We start from the raw sequence: 22,115 nt of genomic DNA, 5'->3' as shown, positions 1-22,115 counted from the left end.
GTGGAAGTTAGTTATCATATCTCTATTTTTTTCTTGCTAACCGAAAATTTTCTAAATGGTTGCCATTTTTTATTTCCATTCATATTTCCGATGAGTTTTTTAATGCCTGTCAATATTTTTCCCTCTAGGAAATATGTATGGAGGAGTTGCTACCCCTTTGGCTCTGGTCCATCAACTCCAGCAAGGATCAGGGAGTGGCCCAAGCAGCAATGGTGGTGCCTTTCCTCCTGGAGGGGGCTCAAACGGCAATGGCAACATAAGCAATGGGGGGGATTCATCTGTGAGATCTAGGAGGGGAGGAAACTCTAGTCGAGTTGATGACGGAAGGGGAGGATCTCGGTTGGCACCACTCCGAGAGGCTGATGGTGGGGGTAATGGAGGAAATGGTGAGAGCGAGCCATTGCTGCCCCAGACAACGTCTGCCATGCGCGTCATACCAAAGAACAGTGGGAACACCATTGCAGGTAATGGAGGTTTCTCACGCCATCATGTCATAGAAAACAATAGTAATGGTAGCAGGAGCAACGGAGGAGGCAGTGCCCCTATGCCGAGTAGTAAATCTGGGAAGAGCCGCCAGGGTAACGGAGGTGCCATCATGCAGACGTCAATGATTGACACCCGCTACACCCCACCATGGCCACGAGGGGACATCAGCAATGGAAGTTCCAACAGAATGACAGTCCAGAGTAGCATCTCCAGGTCTGTGCCAATTGCAGGAGTCAATGGCACAAATAACCTGACGCCCACCATACCACCTTACCTCAAGCCACTTCCTAAACCTCCAGGAAGGGAACATCGCCATCGACACCACAACCAAAACCATGGAAGTGGAGGCAGCCATGGACACCACCAGAGGCATCACCCCTCTGCACTACCTGCACTTCCACATGACCGCCACAGAGGCCATCACCACCACCATCATCACCACCACCGGGATGACTACGGAGGTGGTGGCATTCGTAGCACGAGGCGTGGTCTGCAAAGACATCACTCGGATGAGAGTCTCCCAGGGACAGCCTCTGGGTTGGCCCCTCACTATGGCGGGCTCATATCTCCATATGCAGCTGTGTTCTCTCAGGCAGTTGCCTCAAATTACCACCACCGAATACACTCGTCAGCGGACGAGATAAGTTCCCTTAACCACTCTCCCAGCATTAGCTCCTCTGATGAGAGTTTCAGTAGGACAACTGACGCTGCAGATTCTCCATCACCACCCCTCCCGACAATGTCAGGGAACAATGGGGACGTCCCAGCATCTCGATGGCTGTATCCCTCAGATGTCAGAGTGGACCCGTCATCTTTGGATAATTCCCCAGTGGCCTCCCAGGACCACCTCCTCCTCCCACTTGGTAGCCAGCTCTATCCCAGAATCCCTGGAGACAGTAGCAATTCTGGGAATGGTGCATCTGGGAGAGGGAGTGAAAACTTGAGGGGTGGCCAGCAGAACCATCACCGACCATCTCCCACCAGTAATTCCCATGCCTCTCCCCATCCTCCCCCTCCACCGCCACCCCTGCCTACCCTCCCTTCCCCGTCTAACCCATCTTCCAGCTCTTCAAGGGGTCCCCTGTCCATGCCAGCATTGCCAACCCGGGGTGCATCCAGGGGGACAGTGTCCTCGGGCAGCTCCCGCAAGGGAGGTGAGTCAGGAAACGGTCGTGGGGAGGGAAGTTGGGGTGGGAGGAGACATGCCGGGGGCAACAATGGGGCAAGTGGAGTGGCAGGGGTCGATGGGGATAAGTTGGCGATGTTCATGGACTCCTCGGGGAGTGTGGTATCCAGCCCCTTACCCGCGGAAGGTGACAGTTCCTGCAAGGGCGACAGCTGTGGAAGCTTCGAGTACATCACTGGTAGGCCAAGGATGCAGGTGCAAAACTTGCAGCAGTCCTCCCAGAATCGACACCACAACCATCACAATCACCACAATCACCACCACCACCATGGACACCACGGGCACAATAACCACCATCACCATCATCACCATCACTCCCACTCGGACCGAAGGAAGTCTCCAAGCAAATCCAGTGGCAGCTTAAAGAAGCAGAGCCTGGAGAGAAGGGGGATTGGAAGCGACTCTTCGAGGTCAGTGGCAGCAGTAGAGGTCGTCCCAATGGCTGAGCTGGTCACCTCAGTGGCGTCAACACCAGAGGAGATGGATGGAGGAGAGGCATTGGAAGAGCGAGGAATGAAGCGTAGGGATGGGAGTTGCCAGACGGAAAAGGCTAGCGGGAACTCCAAAAACCATCACGTGGGTGTACCTTCACAGAGCTCTGGAGAGAAATCAGACAACAGCCACGGGGACTCAAGCAACAACAACAACATCAACAACAACAATGAGAGGCTCAACGAGGGCCTAAGTGTTGTCAGGGAAGAGCCCGTGGCCGTTCAGAAGAAAGTCTCTGCATCAGAGAGTGTGCCAAAGGAAAGCGGTAATTTGACTTTGGACTCTCAAGAGGGAGATGGGAAGAATGCATCAACAACCACGGCAACGCAGCCCACAAAGTTGACAAAGACGAACGAAATGAGTGCCATCCCTCAGGACTTTGAAATGGAGATCAGGAGGCTCCTGGAAGAACAAGATCTGCTGAGGAGAGAGGAGAGGACGGTAGAGGAACTGAGAAACGTGAACCGTATGCTTGGTGCCCTGGGGAGGACATCGTCCGGTTCAAGGAAGGACTCTGCCGGGAGCCCTGGCATCTACAGCGGTGGAAGGGAGTGTGGAGGGGAGGGTGGAGGAGGGAGAGTTGGAGGAGGGAGAGGAGAGGTGGGAGGAGGAGGAAGGTACGTAAAAGGCGGTCTGCGTGGGGAAATGGGTTACAGGGTGAATAATCCTCCCTTGAACCACAGCAGCAACAACAATGTGTACCTCCTGGGCTTCACCGCGGGGGAGCTCGGGAGGAGGGTGGCCCCGAGGGTAGTCGGGGAGCACCGGTTGCGGCAGTGGCGACGGCTTGGGCGTGAGTGGCTTCGGGTGGGGATGATGGGGGGAAATAGGCAAATGAGCGCTCGTTTTGGCTTGTTTAGGCATCAGGGTGTGCCGATCCAAGAGGAGCAGGTCTACTATGGCTATGGCGATGAGGAGGACGATGATGATGATGATGATGATGATGATGATGATGATGACGATCTCTACTCGTATGATGACGATGACGAAACAGATGGGATCGGAAGCGATGAGGAGGTGGGAAGTGGGTGGGGAGGAGAAAAGAGAAGGGTCGGAGGAATCAGGGAAGAGTGGGGTTCCAAGGGAAGTACTGTGCAGAAAATGTTGTACGCTGCCGGTGTTGTAGCCCCTTCTACTTCTTCTTCTTCTTCCCTCATCGCCCGTGGTTGCAAATTCCCGATGGAGTTGCCTGTGGAGGTGCGATGGTTTTCCAACTTCAGGTAAATTCAGTGTGATTTTACCCCCTCCTCCCATTTCTTTGGTGGCTGCATATAGTCCTTGGGACCACTCTCACAGGCCAGAATCTTTACCATTTTTCTTTGCGTTGCCTTTTGTCATAAATAAAATAAGAAGTGGGAACAGACATCACTTAGGATGGACATTGTGTAAGTGGGACGGCATAACTTGGGGAATTGGAAAATTTGATCGAGCTATGACATTTGTAATGTTTCTTTTATGATTTTCTTCTTTTAGAACTTTCCTTTAATAGCAGAAGGCAACAAAAGTGCCCACGAGTCATTAAACGAAACCATTCACAATTTATTTTCCGATTAATTATTTTTCCATAATTGATTGCAAATTATGATTTCCATGGCTTTATTAACATGGTCCTCGAAAAGACCCAATTGTTATCTGAACCAGTTATTGCTTTGACTTTGCACTAAGTATTTGTGTCTCTGTCCTCTGAAAATAAAATGTAATCAGGAATCTTTTGATATTTGGCTCCTCTGAGAATTTCTACTTGATGATGTCTTTGTTTGGAATTCAAGCTAGTATTTACTGAGATTAAATTGTTTCAAAAAAAAAATTACCTGCACACACAGCTGCTTAATCACCTGCATTATAGAAAATCATGCATGCATAGAATTGCTGTTCTAGTCAATTTGACAGATTGCAGTGCTTTTTAACCTCTGCACGCACACATCAGGTTTGGCAAGTTTTCATCTTCATTAATCATGACTCACCTTCTTGATTTTTGTATTTCTTGTTTGAGATGTTTTCATTTTAAGTTGATTTCAGAATTATAATGCTAAGTTATTTTTATTTTGCCTTTTGACCAAGTTCATGTTGTTTGCTTGAAATTTATCATACAGTTAACTGAATAAATCTCTTATTATATTCGAAAATAGGTATTCAACTTTTATGGTATAGTTGTTCACTTTTCAAAATGTCGGCATTAATAAACCTTTAATGATGGTTTAATGATCCATATTTTTTTAAATATATACATACATCATCAATTAAGATACATATATATTCAGTACAGCAACATATAAGCACCATAAGCATGGTGTCATTAAAAATATTATTTTAAAGTGTAAGGGTTATTTTCAGTGCTTGCTTTAGATAATGAAGCCAATCTTTATTTGCCTTCTAAACCAAATTGGGAAAGTCATAACCAATTGCTAAGAAGCTTTTGTATTGCACAGCAAAATACATTTACCATGCTTGAGTGAGAAGTTACTAATTTGATAGTAATTATTAATCATACTGTTGATTATTGTAATGACGCTAGAAAATTAATAGTAGGTCCTAATCAGAATTGAAATGAAAAATATATTAAAAAATTTCAGCTTTACAGCAATGTGTAAATAAAGTTTAGCTTAATGCTCAAACACTTCACTTACTTTGTTTATTATTTATCAGATACGCAGGAGAGTTGTTTGGGTGCTCACTGAAATCTCAAGAACCTTGAGCCATGTGTAAAAAAACTTTAGTATACCTAGTGCTCTTAAATACAACAGGTGCTCTTGACAGCAATAAATTTACTTCAGTTTAGTACAAATCTGAACAAGCGATCTTCAGGGGAGTTAGAGAAAATGGCTGTAAAATGTAAGAAAAAGATTTCAGAAAGAGCTTCAAACTAAGCCTATTACTGTTTGGTATCACTACTTAATTCAGAAGATAAATTGTACTGCGGCAATTCAGTATCAGTATAAATGTTTTCATTCTAATGACATATCAGGTTTCCTTCGGCCAATATCTCTTCAATTTTATTACTCTTCTAAACTTTAGTAGCCAGTATTTTTATTCTAAATATGGCTCTTCAAGATTATATTATTTCTCATACTGCCCATGTACCCATATTAAACCCTCATATGTGCTTAGAGCTAAAACCAATAAATTTCCATGAATAGATGTCACCTTTTATATCAGCTACCAGTTTATCTGCTGATATACTTGAATGTTTTGTACATCCAACAATTATGTAAAGACAGTGAATTATATTACATATATTAGCCTGTGCTAGATCTTATCTGTGTCTTCACCATTTGCCAATTAATTGGTTACAGTGTTAATCTGATTGTATCCAAATGTGGTGATGCGATATTTTTCATCTATTCATCTTGGCAATCCAGAGAAGCAAATTCCTGTGTTGATGACAACTGGTTTCCTATGAAATTTCATCTTTTGTGAATCTTTCTTGATCTTTATGAAATTATGGGTGCATTAGGACGTTGTCATAATTTCAAATCCTTATTACCATCGTAACATTTGATGGATAGAGAATGGTTAGTAGTTATCCAGCTGTTATCCTTGGCTGGAAAAATGATTCTATGATGTAAATCATATCTTCCATACATGCCATTGGGTCTGCAGTGTTGGAAAATTTCCTTTTTGGACGAGAAAATGGTCCTTTGAAAATGAATTTGTAGATGCAGTCTTCTCAATTTATTGCAGAAATATAATTTTGGGTGCAATGGTAGAATGTTTTTGTCTTTCTTCTTCATATATTTCAATTAATCATCAATACTGCCTCCAGAGAAACAGTGTTGTTTGCTCTCCATTACTAATGTGAATATGATAGTGTGGTTTTATCTCCATCTCAGAAACTACTTCTTTAAAAAAAAAGTCCACTTCATTGCTTAATTTTTTTTTTTTTAATTTCCAAATTCAGAATTCTAACCTCTCTTCTTACAAAACTGATTCTTGTCTGCCCGGATTTAGATGCCTAATTGTCATTTTCTAATATAAATTAAGTTTCTAAATTCCTTTCTTCTTTGTAAACCATTTTTATTTGGAAGAGAGTGGTGCATGAGAATACAATGGACTTGATAGTGTTTGCTTATTCTCTTCCCTTTGCAAAGAAAATCATCGCATCTTGATTTCAGCATATTGCTTCAGCATTGACAATGAAAAGGTTTATCAATATTGTAGCTACCTTTACGTTTCATGTAGTTACAACTAAATGAGCATTGGAATAGTCTTGCATAAAGAATAATTTACTACGAAAATCATCTACAATATTGGTTCTTTTTGAGTGCAAAATACAATGTATGAATGTATCTCATTGTATGAATAACCAAATGTTTCAGAACATTTATTTCCCAAACACAAAGGAAGTTTCTTATGGTTACAGTAGATACTAATACTTAATTGTATTCTTGTTGTATACAGTCTGTGGGTTGAATGAAGTATCAGTAGATATTTGGATATTTAAAAATGCACATAAATGAATATAGTTTTAAACAAAGTAAATACCATTAAATTGTGTGTATGGTACGTAAATTATTGTCATTTGTTGATGAAATTTTTCAAAAATGTCTGAGTTTCTTTTCATACATTTGCAAAATACTTGATCTAATTATCTGTATATCCTTGATGATATAATTTTACCAACTTTCAATTTAGAAATTCAACAATAATTTTTTTGTCAGAATATTGCTGCAGAAGTTCTTTTCTAAGTGCGGATTAAGATGGGTTGTATAAATTGAATCAGGTTAAATTATATGAAGAGAGCAAGTGCTATAAATAGAATGCTCTTTAGTGAGTAGAATAGTAATACAATTTTACTGCAGTAGTTGTTATGGTATAGTTTGTTATAGCATTTTATGGAGAAAATGTTCCATTAAAATGAACGTCTAGATTTCAGCTGTAGACTGTACACTACAAGAATACAGAATTTATTTAAATTGGTCCTCATCTGAACAATGAAGTGTTCTCATTGTCCGGTTTTTATTTAAAACCTTGTCATCAAATAGCCAAAGGTTAATTTGTTAAAATGGAATTAACTCTTAGTTTGTAAGCTTTTATATTGCCAATGCTGCAAGTTCTTAATTTTTACAGATTGCCCCAGGGTTCTTTTGTGGGATGACAGTGTCATTTGTGCTCTGGTCATTTTTATGTCTGAAACTCTAAACTGATTGCTTGAAGGAAAATGCCACAGTTCTCTACTATATTTTCTGATTCATCCTTCTTCCAATTAAATGATATTGCTCATACCTATCAAATGGGAATAGTTCATCGAACTTTTGTTTTGAGACTTTCATGTAATTAAAATGTCTCCCTGATCATCCTCAAGAATTTACATCCTTCTCAGAAATTTGTTCTGGTGTCTTTGAATACAATGTCACGTCCTAGTTCAGTCATGGAATCGACTTGTCAAAGCAAGAAAAGTTGAAATCACTCATCTATAATGTTGTATCAAGGAACATTAATTTATAAAATGGCATTTTCCTTTTTAAGAATGGGTGCCATCTCTCTACCATTGCAGTTCATATTAAACTAGATCATGATATGATATTAACCTCCAAGATGCTGAAAGGAGGCATATTACTTCCTTAGGATCTACTTCCTAGGATTTCAGAGGCAGCTGAAATCATGATAAGAGCTAAAATTTTAAAGAGAGAACATGGTTACATATTTTCCAGCTCTTTGAATTGCATTCTCTCTTAACCAAGTGTCTGAGATGGCTGTTGGATGGAAATTATGTGGAGAAGATGTGCTCATTGCTTTGTTCTCTTCAGTGCAATCATTTTTTAATTTTTGGACCTGAAGTTTTCGACCAGAGCTATGATGAAACTAGCATCTTACTGATGGGCTCAATACTGTAGCAATCATAAAAAGGGTAATTATGGCTCTTATGCATAAATGGATAATATTATGTGTTGAAAAAAGTGGGATTGTAAGGAAAAAACAGTGTCAGTTAAAAATCTCAAAAATCCTAAGTGTAGCATACGAGTATTATCATGAAATTAATGGATTATGTAGTTCCAATATGGTTATCACTTAACTGAATAATAGAGTAGGTTTTTATGGAGAGTCTAATTTTTAGTTCAGTGAGTGTGTACCAGGTGCTATATTTTTCTTTTCCCAACCAAATAGATTTAATTTTGTTACGAAAAGTATTCCAATTATTATTTCATAGCATTTAAAATGAATAGTCTCTTCAAACTCAACGCTAATGATCAGGCAGAATTGGATTTTGAAAAACTGTTCCTAATTATTTTGTTTCGCTTATGAATATTTTGATAGTTTACCATTGGGGTCTCTTTAACTCGAGAAAATATTTTCATTGGAAAATTCAATGTGGGCCACTCAGTTGTATTTTAATCAGCAACTGCACTACTTAATTCTGTGAACAAGGGTAGCAAAATGCCTATTCACCATAGTTCTGCAGTTGAAAGTTGGGATAAAGATAATCTGAATGCTGAAATACCTGTTGCTGTGTGAGGTTGACTAGTGGGTAAAGAGTATTGGTAAGTTACTTCCTACATGCCTGGTTTCCAGTTCAATATGAGTTTATGAATGATGCTAGAAAGTCTTTACATAATACAGCATAGTTTACATGCAAGAAAGTTTTGTAAGCATGCTAAAAGTTATGATAAATCACTGGAAAAACAGGTCTTTGTAGTGTTTGCACTGTATTTAGTATTTAGCATATAATTTGTCTTCCTTCTATGCAGTATGCACTTCTGCAACTTGACAATTAGCAAGATTACCTTCAATAAATGAACTTAAGAAGTTATCTATTAACTCATTTGAAAGTCATTAAAAATAAGCCATTTTATTTTAAATGAAGTAAAATATTTTGATAGATATTAATGTGAAATAAGTAGCAGATAAAATTACCTCAAATTTAACTAGTTATTGCTGATTGTTCAAAATCAACTTAATTAAATATGATTTTTTTTTCAAAATTTGTTATCTGTCAATTTTTACTCTCTATTGTTTTTATTCACAGCAAGCTAAAACCTTCTCTTCAGATATTCTGACTCCCTTTAGTTCTTAATCATTTCTTATAATATTTATTTTACTCTTGTTTGTCTATCCCCATTTTCATCATCATCAAAAACCAGACTGGGCAGTTTAAATTTAAAACCACAATACTTTTACAAAGTCATCACTGGGCAATGTTTTCCATCCAAATTAAGCAGTTTAAAATTGGCCTAAGCAACTCTATATGGAAAAGCATATTCGCTCACCCATCTCAGTGACCATTATTTTTATTTCTCATTTTATTAGTTTCTATGTAGGGTGAATCTAAAACATTGTATATTATTTTTTTATTAACCCAGCTTTTTGTCGTGACCTGTGAGAGGTACACCTAGCTTGTAAATGCATTCATTTAAATTTGAACCATTAAAAATGCTAATTTTTCACAGTGTTACTCTCCTTGGCCTTAAACTAAATGATTTGATTGGCTGCATTCAAAGTCAGTGTCCAAAAAGTTGTTTTGATGTTGTTTGTTTTAAATTTGCTTCTTAGAATTTCCTGGGATGACAAAATTAGCATGCAGTTAAAATTATTTCACTAGATATCGCTTAAAAAAGACCAAAGAGATACTGTTTTGTTGTTTGCATCTTTTGTTTGATCCACTTTCCTGAGTCAGTCTAAAATTCCTCATTTGTTTTTCTTGGTGTGCTTCATGGTGGACACAACTTACTTTGCCATTTGCTGTTCATAAATCCCTGTAGTATCTTTGTTTGCCCTCAAGAGGATTTGATAACTGCATTGGTTTCCTTCTGGTTGATCTTTCAGCGTCTGTGAAAATAACTTTTGAAAAAATCATCAACTATTTCTTCTCAGGAATCTCGCGAAAGGAAATGAATTTGAGGACTTGGACAGTGATGTTGCTGAAACTTTGAATACTGAAATGGAAGAGGATGATGAGGATGATCTGGGGAAGAAGGGGGCAGACGGTAAAGAGGACAGGCTAACGGGAAGGGCAGAGGAAAGTGAAACGGAAAAGGAGAGGAGGGAGAAGGAGGAAATACTGACATTTGAAATGGAAGAGAAAATGATTGCTGAAGAGGTTGCAAGGCAGGTAAGGAAAAACCTAGTCATATCATTTATCATGTAAACAGTGATTTTTTTTAAATTATTGTTAACATCAAAGAATACAATGTAGCTGTATACATATAGCATTTTTTACTGAAGGTAGGGCAAAATACTTTTTAATTAATTATAATGGGAGCATTTTCATGGGTAATTGATGGGAAAACACAATGGAAATGACAAATGCTTATGGAAGAAAAAGAATCAAATATGAAAGCATAGGGATTCACTCTCATATCTACATCTACATCAATACCCTGCAAGCCACCAAAAAGGTGTGTGGCAGGGGGTGCAGCACCAGGAGGAAAGGGTAAGGGCTGAGGGGGTTAGGGTTTTTCAAATGGATGGGGAAAGGTGAGGGAAACTGCAAAAAAAAATATAAATATACGAGGGTCATCCGGAAAGTAGTACCCGTTCGTGCCGCATGAAGTGCTGACGACGCGAGTAGCCGCTGGACGAGGTCAGATAGCTTCAGTGGCTTGTCTGCCTTCTCTGAGCCAAGTTGCGTGACGCTAGCATTGCCTGTGTTGTTTCTGTGATTGTTTACAATGTTTAAAAAAATTGAGAACGCCGCCAGTTGTGAAGTGAGGGCAGTGATTAAATTCCTCAATGCAAGAAACGTTCGCCCATGTGATATTCATCGCCAATTAAAGGAGGTGTATGGAGACAATGTAATGGACGAGTCGTCTATTCGGCGGTGGTGTCGCAACTTCAACATGGGGATGGGGAACACACACGACGATGAGCGTTCGGGGAGACCGTCTGTCATTACAGACCAACTGGTGAGCTCAGTTGACGAATTCGTGAGGAACGATCGGCGCGTCACAATTGATGACATCTGTGAGCATTTTCCCAATGTTTCTCGAACAATTGTTCATGAAATTGTTAAACACCATCTGCATTATGCAAAAATTTGTGCAAGATGGGTCCCTCGCGTATCTCAATGAGCTGGCGGCGAAGGACTATGCAGCAGGAATACAGAAACTTGTCACACGTTATGACAAATGCCTTAATTTGCTTGGAGATTATGTTGAGAAGTAGTTTAAAGTATCCTCTTTCAAATAAAATTTTTTATGTTTGTTAATATTTACTTTTGTGTCTTTATTTCACGAACGGGTACTACTTTCCGGATGACCCTCGTACTAGTATAACCATGCGCAGTCGCTACCTTGTAGGTTAATACTTATTATGTCGAGCTGACACCTGGGGGATTTCGACTACAAGCATTCTGGTATCTTATTGGTCTTGGGAAAAATGACCATTTAAACCTGTCAGTCTTGCAGTCAATCTCTCTAATCTTATATTCGTGATCCCTCCGCCCGTAATATGTTGGGGTTCGTATTATGTTCTCGATGTCATCGGAAAAGGACCCATCTTTAAATGTTTTTAATAAGTGTAATCTATATTGTAAACGCCGCTGTGTAAGGGAATCCCAGCCTAAATTTTCTAGCAAAGTAGTTACGCTACTGCGTTGGTCATAACAATTTTTGACAAATCTAGCCCCCCTCCACTGAACTCGATCCAATTCCGAAATCAAATTTATCTCTAGAGGATCCCATATACTGGCAGCATACTCTAGGTGGGGCCTGACTAGGGCCCTACCCTCGCAATTTCTGTTTGTTTCACTTTGTAACTAAATGGGGGGTGTTACTCTTTCAAATTTAATTCCAATTGCCATGTATCGCACCAAGTCTGAATTGCATTTAGGTCGTTAGCTAACGTGACTCTGTCTTCGCGACTTCGAATGTCCCCATAAATCACCGCATCGTCAGCAAAAATACGGAGCCTGCTATTAACCACGGTGCTGAGGTCATTTATGTAAATAAGGAACAAGAGTAGGCCTATGACACTTCCCTGTGGTACACCCGACATGAACTTAACAGTATCAGATGATACACCACCCAGTATGACTGTTTGAACACGATTTTTTAAAAATTGTCTTATCCAGCATATAACACTCCCGTGTATTCCATAAGTTTCCAACTTAGCGAGTAACTTGCAATGAGGGACTTTATCAAAAGCTTTTTTAAAATCTAGAAATATTGCATCAACTGGAATATTACTTTCACCGGAATGCATTATATCATGAACAAAGAGTGCGAGTTGAGTTTTGAGAACCCGTATTTGTTATTAATCAATAAATCTTGGCTATCGAGGTACCTCATTATGGAACTAACAATGATGTGCTCAAGAATCTTACAGGAGATGGAGCTGAGCGATATTGGCCTATAATTACTGGGGTCCTCCCGGTCTCCATTTTTAAATATAGGTGTCACAGAAGCTATCTTCCAGCCGCTTGGCACGCTTTCTTCTGCTAATGATTTCTGAAATATTATATTAAGATAAGAAGCAATTTCAGACGACAGTTCTTTCTACACGCGAGCCTGTATCTCATCAGGTCCCGGAGATTTGTTGGGGTCGATATTTTTAAGGAGTAACTCTATTCCGCGGGTGGAAAAGTCGATTGCTTGCAGAAATGTTTTCGGAAAGCTCTCTGGTATACTCTGGGAGCATTTGTTGAAAACACTGTGGAAGAATGAGTTTAATATGTTGGCTTTATCTAAACTACTTGTTACTTTATCCCCTTTTTCGTCGTTCAATGAGTTTACGGTGGACTTTTTTCCCTGCACTTCCCTGACGTAGGACCAAAACATCTTTGGGTTTTCGTTTAAATGTTCACCTAATTTTGTCCTTTTGAATTCCGCTAGCACCTTCCAGAAGGCCTTCTTGGCAGTGGACCTAGATGCTTTGTAATTCTGTATGGTTTCGTTGATTTTATCAGGGGAGGAATCTTTAACCACGTTTTTCATTCTGGCATGGTACGCCCTTTGCCGTCTTAGTGATTTCCAAACTACAGAGTTGTACCAACGGGGTTCCTTATTCTCTCTTATATATTTACTAGGTATGAATCTCTGTATTGCTGAACGTGTTATCGCAAGAAAATTATTCCAGGTATCCTCGACACTCCTCGTTTTGCTTAATTAGTCAAATCTAAGAAAGGAACAGTTAAACTCATGTTTTAGGCCATCATGGTCAGCTTTATTGAATAAATAAATTTTTCTCCTAGGTTTGTTAACTTTTTCTACGCTTAGGGAAAATTTAGCGTTTCCAGCCCTGTGATCACTGATTCCATCAATAACTCCTACATTTAAGACCCTTTCGGGTATATTAGTAGCTAATAGATCAAGAATGTTCTTTCCCCTTGTTGGTGAAGAGACTAATTGATGTAGGGAATTTGAAGTGAACGTCAAAAAGAGGGACTCGCATAAATCCTTGTCTTTACCTCCATTTATAAAACTGTATGAATCCCAATCTACTGTGGGAACATTAAAATCGCCACCGAGACACATATGTAGAGTTGCCCACTCTAGATAGCGTACTTCCCCCTAAATAATTGCATCTGATCTAGTGACTATTTTATGCTGATATTGCTCTTTGAAATAAATAAACTAAGACTTATTAATATGTTGAAGCATTGATGCTTATGTGAAAATGGGTCTTTGTAATTAAGTGAATATACTCAATATACTGACATTTGAGCTTGATGCTTTCTGTGCATCTGATTTGGTTCCAAATCCAATTAAAATTTCATAAATTGACACAAATATGAATGAAACTAGTTAATTAATATAACCTGTTTATTCATGTTGGTTTCTGGTTCATGAAAATTACCGGGTCTCTATTTTTCCCCTGATGCTCACATTCAGCGAGACAAAGGACCATTGGTAAGGAATTCAATTTTTACTCACTCTATAGTCAAGTCAATGATTTAAATAAGTCCTTGTTATCATTATGCATGTACTTATTGGATTTTTCACCTTATTTGGTTTCAATTAATGTACTAAGGTTAGGTTTCTTAACCATAATACCTTTATATCTTGTTATATGGTACTTGATCCTTAACTTGTATTGTTCTTTCAGTCTATGAAATTGACATAGTCGTGTGTTATTATTGACGTAAAATATTCATGCTTATAAAATATCTCAAATTGTGGGCATGGTTTTTGGTTTAATTTTAAACAACCAGGTGATGGCATTAAATCCCGTAATGGAACCTGTACTTAATGCTGTAATGGGATAAATGTCTAATTTCTGTCCCTCATACTTCCCTTGTTGTAGACCATAAGAGATTGTTGAAACTCCCTCTGCTGCTCTATGGAAATCTGAGATGATATTGATATATTTTGTCCCATCGCTAACTTGACCTTAAGCTTGTGGTGATATTGATATATTTGTACTAAAACTTTCTTGATAATTAATTTTAATCCTTTCACTAACTTGATTGAGCAAGTAAGACAGTGTAACAAGATTGAGCAGTAACACAGTGTAAAAATGCATTTTTATTTATAAATGAATCCACACTAAGGGACTTGGTTCAGAGTACATTTTGGTATTAGTTGATGTATAAATTGCAAAAAAGAAATGAAATAGTTCAATGTTCGAAAGTTCTTTTTTTTGTGGCAAATACAGTATTTGAACTGTGTGAAATTAGTGTGTTGTGTAATTAGCATAAAATAGTGTCCAATGCTATCTCTTGATTTGATTGTCTCTCCCTTTCAGAGCTATTTTATGTATTGCAAACACTGTGTTTGTCCAAAGTCCTTGTTAAATAATCAGTTCACTGGATGGTAATTTTGCTTGATGAGATAATTCCTGAAGAAGGTTGTGATTATCTTTATGATTTATAACTCACATTAGAATCACAAGTGATGTTTTAAATGTATTATCTCACATGGTTGAGTATGCTCTGATCTTAATTTTTCACCATTTCATGACACTGTAAAATGAAATAAATAATGCAATGATTGCTGTAGGTTTTATAATAATAACCCACCATTCGATTGTAAAAATTAGTGTACCATATGCATCCATGTAAAACATACACCCTGTTTTTTAGTATCAAAGTAATGGAAAGTTCGCAAGTACACTCTCTAAAATAAATCTAGTATCGATGAAATGTAGCTTTTATATAAGACCTTACAACTGCTAGCATAGAATTTTCCGTGAAAACATTGTCACATGATCAATGACCTGGCAATATCAAATACCACAATTGAGTTTTTTTTTTCATACTGTCATAGCACCATCCATGCAGAAATTACCTACTGCTAAGGGAATTTATTTGTAATTTCAAAATCGAACAATTTAAGCTGAATGCAAATGAACAAATCAATGGATATAAAGAGGAATATTTTTTTATTAGCCTTTATTCTTATGAGTCACTTGTGCAATTGCTTTCTGTGGAAATATTTGAATTTAGTATTAAGGACTGTAACCCCTACACTTATTATCAATAGGTTTAAGTGTTTCTCAATGTGTATTCAAAATCTCTTGCCTTGTTTCATCAAATCACCAGAGCAGTGCAGGAACTAATCTCTCTTGAAACACATGAATGTAAGCCAGCACAATGCAATGATTAGGGAAGGGATGTGAGAAATTGCCTTCCAACTAAAGTTTATATTTCCCCAAGGCCTCATGTTTTGTCAGAGAACAGAAGGAGCTTTGTTAAAGGCTTTATTCATTTTCGATCTTGTGAGACATGCATCCTCAGTCCTTATGGCAATTTCAGGGGAAAACATTAGTGCATATGTATTTCCCTGAGATTATTTATGACCAAGTATAATTCTTTGGCAAATCTCAACCTCCATGAATTTATTTTTTCTAGTAAATTTATCTACATAAATTATCTGGTGAAAACAGCATTTCAGGCATAATTTGAACAGTAGTTCGGTTCATGTAAATTGTGTGTTTATTTCATCCTTAATGAACAGATATGAAGCAAACTCATCTGATGGTGAATTAATGAGTAATATTCATAGTTCCTATGAGCTAATTAAAACCGTGTGTATTTTATGTGTAATGTACTTCAAATTTCTGTGCTATGAAGAAGGCATGCTATGTCTTAATATAATTTGTCAATCTGTTTTTCTAAAACAGGAGGCAGAAGTGAAGCGCATCCTTGAAGAAAGTGCAAAACAAGAGGAATGTGGAGGTGGCTTTGTAGTTGAAGTGACTAGCCAGTCTGAATGGAGTGATGAAGAAGAAGATGAAGATGGAGCTGCTTCAGAACCTCTTTTAGCTGATAGGGAATCTACAGGATACACCACGGATGATCCAGCCCTTGAAAATGTTTCAATGTTAAATGAAACTGGTCTCACTGATGCTGAGGGTAAGCACTTGACAATGTTTCAATGTTAAATGAAACTGGTCTCACTGATAAGAGTCTATCTAAATGTCTACATGCTATGAAATAGTTATGGTCATCATTTCAGACATGTCTTTTGAAAATTCTTTCTACCTTCAACTTGGGCATTTTAATAACATCACATAAGAATTTCAGATCCAGCTGTATAGTTTATTACTTTTATTACTTTTTATTTGCCCAGAGATCACAATACAAAAATACCAGGTGGGTGGTGTATGTACATGATATAAGGCACGTCAATGAGGAGCAAAGACACAGGCTCAGTTAAGATACATAAAAGAATAGATGCTCATGGTTACATAAATTTTTGGTACAAACCCATGAACATTGGCTGTAACATGCACATACAATATCAAATTCAGAAAAATCATTGATCATTAACATGAATCAGACCATGACCATTGCTAGAAACTAAAAGTATGAACTTACTGGTTGGGAATATTGTTGAGATATTCATCAACCGAGTAAAACATATTGCGCTGTAGATATCTTTTTAATTTATGCCTGAATGCAGCAGTTCCCTTTAGTATCCTTTATACTTTTGGGTAGTTTGTTATATAATCTGATGCCCATTTCATTGGGTCCTAATTTCAATGCTTTAGTTCTTATATTCCCATAATGGAAGTCATTCCTGCCTCTGTTGTTTATAATAAGTTTCACAATGCTTTTGAAATTTACTTAGCTTATTTTCTTAGCAAAAAAATGTAAATATATATTTACTTGGTATAGCAAGATATTGAAGTGATTGGTTATTATATTATAAAATCAGTTTGAGGAGTATAAGTAACTAGAGTAATAAGATTTTCAAGAAATAGGAAGACCAAGTGGAGCATTTAAATAGAGAGCATACCTTGAAGCAGGAAGAACACTTAGTTTCAAATATTTTAGCTGAAAATATGTTTAGTAGTAAGATTATTTGGATAATTTCATTAGTTAAAGAAGCATTGTTGGGTGATTCCGAAGATAATAATGTGAATTGAGGACCTGGGTCATAAGATAAAAAAATTAATTGGAATTAACAAAGTTGCAATTTTTCTTTCTGTATTGGTAATTGAGATAAGTGGCTAAGTGTGGGTTAAAAGCATTAGAGGTTTGGGTGTTGAGGAGAGGAGAAAAAATCAAATAAACGGAATGAAAAAAAAAACAAACAAGTGCTAGTCTGGATAGTGGATCAGAGAAGGGAGGAAATCATTGGGATAATTGCAAAGTAAGCAGAAAAAGTTTATGATTCTTAGAATTTCAGCTTAAATGTTCTATTATTATTTTGACAGTTATTTCAACTATAACTTAGGTCTCAAATCCCAGCAGAAGTGAGTACAAAAATGAAGAGAAAGAAAGGAAAACCTGATTTTTTTCAAATACCTTGACTCAGAATTGCATGGCTTGCAACTATTCTAGAGGCAGTAAGTGTATTGAAATATATTTTACCTTTTTCATTTCAGGTGCCCTAAGTGACGTCAACTCAGTATTTGCAGATGGTGGTCATGAAGGTGACCTTGATGATACCAGCATTTCTTCTCGTGCCTCTTCACGAATATTTGGTGATGCTGATGCAGTGGCCATTGGGAACGTGCTAGCCCTTGCGGACACGCTCGGTGGAGCAGCCGGCACTGCAGCCGCGGTTGCTGCTGCCGCGGCCGCTGCAGCTGCTGCCTCCTCCCTTGGATATGATTCAGAGTACGAGTCAGCCCCTCATGGACTCTCTTACAGGTATAATCTCCTTGATAGGACATACTGGCTGCCAAAATGAAGATGATGGGTTCATTTATCAGACAAGGTCTTTTTAATTTTTAGCAACTATTAATTCTGATTTATTTTGCTATATTTGAAATTCGCATCCTGTCTAAACTAAGTAGAATTTCATGTGTTTGGTTCGTCCTCAGGACTTAATGATGCGGAATGCATTAGTGAGAATATTTTTTTAATTAATTTACCATTGATAACATTTTAACTGAGAGTAATGAAAAAGCATTAGTTCAAAAGAATTTTGTGAGAATAGTTAAAATTTTGGCAACCAGAGCATGAAAAGTGGCTGCAGAATATCAACTTCTTTAATGTCTAGGGTGCTAAATATAAAGAAAAGACTTGTGATGAACATTGATAAGGTTGAGCAAAGGATAACATCTGTAATTTATTATAGAAGTAGCAGTTAGTTCTGCTATAATGCTGTCTGGCAGTTACAGAAGTCTTCTGATAAAATTTGAGCATGACCTCTGATGGACTAATTCCATTCAGTAACATCATCACTAAAGAAAATTTAGAGTGAAACTTCAAATGAAAGCTCAAATGTTCAAATTGTATCAAGTTCAGCATTGCCATACTTAATGATAGCAGTTACCTATATTCAAGTCTCTCGTACATTTCTGGAACAAATTTAATGAAAAATTGATGATGTAAAGTGAGCTTCAGTCACAACCAGATGCAGACCTGGCAGCATGTCTTAAATAAAGGCCCCTGTTCAGCCCACTCTAGGCCTGGCACACAAGTCCCCACACTTATCCTGAATCCCCACATATGGCTTAGATGCTGCCACTTATGTATTCTGAGGATGCCTTTAATTATTTTGGAAAACTGTGTGGTTATTAATAATGACTACCTGCTACTGAAACCTGCACTACCTAAAGTGAAGAAAATCCTTAACCGATCCCATTGAAGGGAGATTTTGAATTATGCAAAAAAGAAAAAAAACCATTTGATTGATATTACATGCTCACTCAATAGGGAAAAATGATCTAGTCTGGATACCATATATTTTTCATTCATTCACTTATCATTTCCCCTTTTCCCATCCTTGATAATCGTGAGTTCATCACTACTCATTTGCACAGCTCTTATCTGTTTGAGATGAAAATATTTATGCTTGTATTTTAAAAAGTATTAATGTAGAAATGAATTGGTGTGTATTTAGAAATAATTTTATTTACAATGCAAATTTTGCAATAAAAAATTAGCAGTCTATAATTTATTTATTTATGCGCCAGCTAGACCCAATATATCTCAGGATCAGCCTCAGTAATGAAAATAATTAAGAACTAAGCACTCCAACGGTCATCATGAATAGAATAATGCCATCACATATTAAAATCATGACCATCGTATTTATAACAATCGCTCATCATGCACATAACAGTATTATCAGAATATTTAAATATATAAAAACTTTCAATGTTTATGTATGTCGCGTGGTTGGTGGCCGTGACATCATTGATGGGAGCATAGCACAGAATGAGAGAGTCGTATTCAGTTTACGAGTCCTTATTTGACCCTTTTCAAGGTATGGGGTTCAGGCACTGGGGAGTGGGGCGAGCGAGCGGGGCAAGGCTGGGCATCTCTGGAGTGGTCGTAGGCTCGACCGACAGACTCAGAGGTGATACGGGACGTCAGGAAAGGTGCAGGGTAAGGCTGGGCGTCTCTGATGTGGTCGTAGGCTCGACCGACGGGCACAGAGGTGGAATGGGACATCGGGAAAGGTGCAGGGGTAAGACTGGGCGTGTCTGGTGTGGTCGTAGGCTCGACCGATGGACGCAGAGGCAGGGTATTGGGAGAGGAATGGGGAAGGGACTGGGTCCCTGCTCCGGGATCGTCTCGCTTTATAAGGTATCACGCCATCGGGGGGAGGGATGACTTCAAAGTAGCTACATTTTAGCAACAAGGGAATTGGGTAGTGGGCATTGTCTTGTCTTGGTTTCCGAGAAACCCGCACTACATCACCATACATTGTCTGGTATGCTGGGGGGTACTCCTTGGCAGAGTTAACCGATAGTGGGAGTTTCCGAGAAACCCACACTACATGTCATATAGTAATTTTAAGAATGCTTTATGAAAGATGATTTATATATATACTTTGAATGGAAGCATTGGGCATAGTGGTTGAATTTGGCATTCATCCTTTAACCATGCATTTTCCATCTTTTAGGGGAAATGGAGCTTCGTCAGATGATGATTTACCCTTCCTTCATCGCTCAAGTGGTCGTTCCTCAAGCAGCCAGGCCCATTTGAGGGGTTCATCGGGGATCGAAGGGTCATCAAGAAGGTCAGGTCAAGATGGAAGAGTAGGCATGGATTTTCTGGATGACACTGCCAACAATCTCGAGAATATTCGTTCAATGTCTGAGAGTATTACTCGAAATTTTGGGCAGCCTCGAAGTGAAACAGATGAGCATGATGATAGTGATGACATTTAAGTTTTGTTGGGGTCCATCTTGTGAATGACCAGTGTTTTGCAGTGAACCCTTTTGTGAAGAGGATTTCAAAGCTTCATTAGGTTTTTCAATTTTTAACTGGAACTTTTTCAAGTGGAATGAAGAAGTACATTGTTGACAATTAGCGGAGAGTGGTTTACTACTTTAGACTCATGAGTAGTATTGATAAGGCTGATGGTATCACCACTGTTTTAATTCCTAGAAAATTTCAATAGAGTGATCAGTGTTTAACTGACATGTAGATTGTTGATTCTTCTTCAGAATGTTGTTGTGTGACTTGATAAATGGGTGCAAGCAGTGTTGGTGATAATAGTGAGCATCATATATTTTGGAACATGTTGATTTCTGATGCACCAATTTTGAAATTAAACAGAAAAATACTCCTGTGGATTGTATTAAATTAATGGACATCAATGCTCAAACTTGAATTGAGCCGTTTTAAGAAATATGGGTAATAGGAGACTTTTTCAAGGCAGGAAGGACTTGATATAATATATATTTTTAGGCGGGACCTGCATAAAATCATCTCCAAGAAGAGAAGTGTGTAGTTGTAAACTCGAAGGTTTTTAAAATTATAGGTATGTAAATAATTACTCTAATATGAAAGCCAAAGACATTGTAAGAAACTTTGTCCCAGCAGTATTTATTATTGTTGGTTTATTGTCTTTTTGATGAGGGATTTCTTTGTCTTTTGTAGAATTGGTGCACCTGTGGAACTCATTAATACTGTTAAATATTTCTCTTTTAAAAATTTAATTGTTGTAACTACCTGATGGCTACCTTTGAATTTCATAATATTTGTGTAATTGTCCCAAAATCATGTATTCAGATTTGTCTTTGAGATTTTAAAGAAATTGAATTCCATTAATGTTTGATGGCACAGGTGGTTATCCTGATAATTCTTTCTGAATATTTTTGATGTGGCAACCAAAAATGGCCTCCTTTGTTAAATGTAAAATAATTGCAGATCAGTCATGAGTGTCTGTAATCATTCTTCAATTGACCTTATTGTAAACATTGTTTAGATTTTACGAAAGTAATTTATTATCTTCTGGCAAAACTGTAATGAAAGTTTAGCATTTTATAGGTCAGATTGAAGCAGTGTTTTGCCCTTAGATCAATAGGTGGCCATCATTTTGGGTATTTCAATGAGTAAGAATAGTGAGAGCATTGGTCAAATCTTACAAAATTCATAGGTAGAATTATTCAGAGCTTGGTACTTTTGACTGAGCATATTTTTTGTGGAATTATCAATTACTTTTGATCCATCTCTTTTTTGTGTAAAAAATATGGCTTATGTGATTTATCTTTTTATTTGTTAGTATGACAAAGAAATGTTTCAAATCCATAACTTATTGGTATAAAATACCTGGTTGTTGAGCAATCAAAATGGGCAAGAATATGATTTGTTTGTGCTACTCCACTAAGTATAATGCCAATTATATAGCAATTGATTCTTTGTGAATAAATTGATTCCTTTTGACAA

The 22,115-nt window shown here is 38.0% G+C and overlaps 1 protein-coding gene across 1 annotated transcript in view; it reads left to right on the top strand.

The window, feature by feature from the left end:
- Positions 1-22,115, top strand: part of LOC139692047 (Ca(2+)/calmodulin-responsive adenylate cyclase-like) — a 409,861-nt gene extending 387,746 nt beyond the window's left edge. The window contains exons 20-25 of the mRNA XM_071590063.1: positions 129-3,384; positions 9,974-10,211; positions 13,930-13,947; positions 16,160-16,391; positions 17,870-18,137; positions 20,344-22,115. Coding sequence (XP_071446164.1) covers positions 129-3,384; positions 9,974-10,211; positions 13,930-13,947; positions 16,160-16,391; positions 17,870-18,137; positions 20,344-20,611 — 4,280 coding nt within the window. The 3' untranslated portion in view covers positions 20,612-22,115. The remainder of the gene's footprint in view (positions 1-128; positions 3,385-9,973; positions 10,212-13,929; positions 13,948-16,159; positions 16,392-17,869; positions 18,138-20,343) is intronic.

This window comes from Hetaerina americana, unplaced genomic scaffold (genome assembly GCF_022747635.1).
Source record: "Hetaerina americana unplaced genomic scaffold, ioHetAmer1.1.p SCAF_4, whole genome shotgun sequence".
NCBI lineage: Eukaryota > Metazoa > Arthropoda > Insecta > Odonata > Calopterygidae > Hetaerina > Hetaerina americana.
This window is presented reverse-complemented; position numbering and strand designations above follow the sequence as displayed.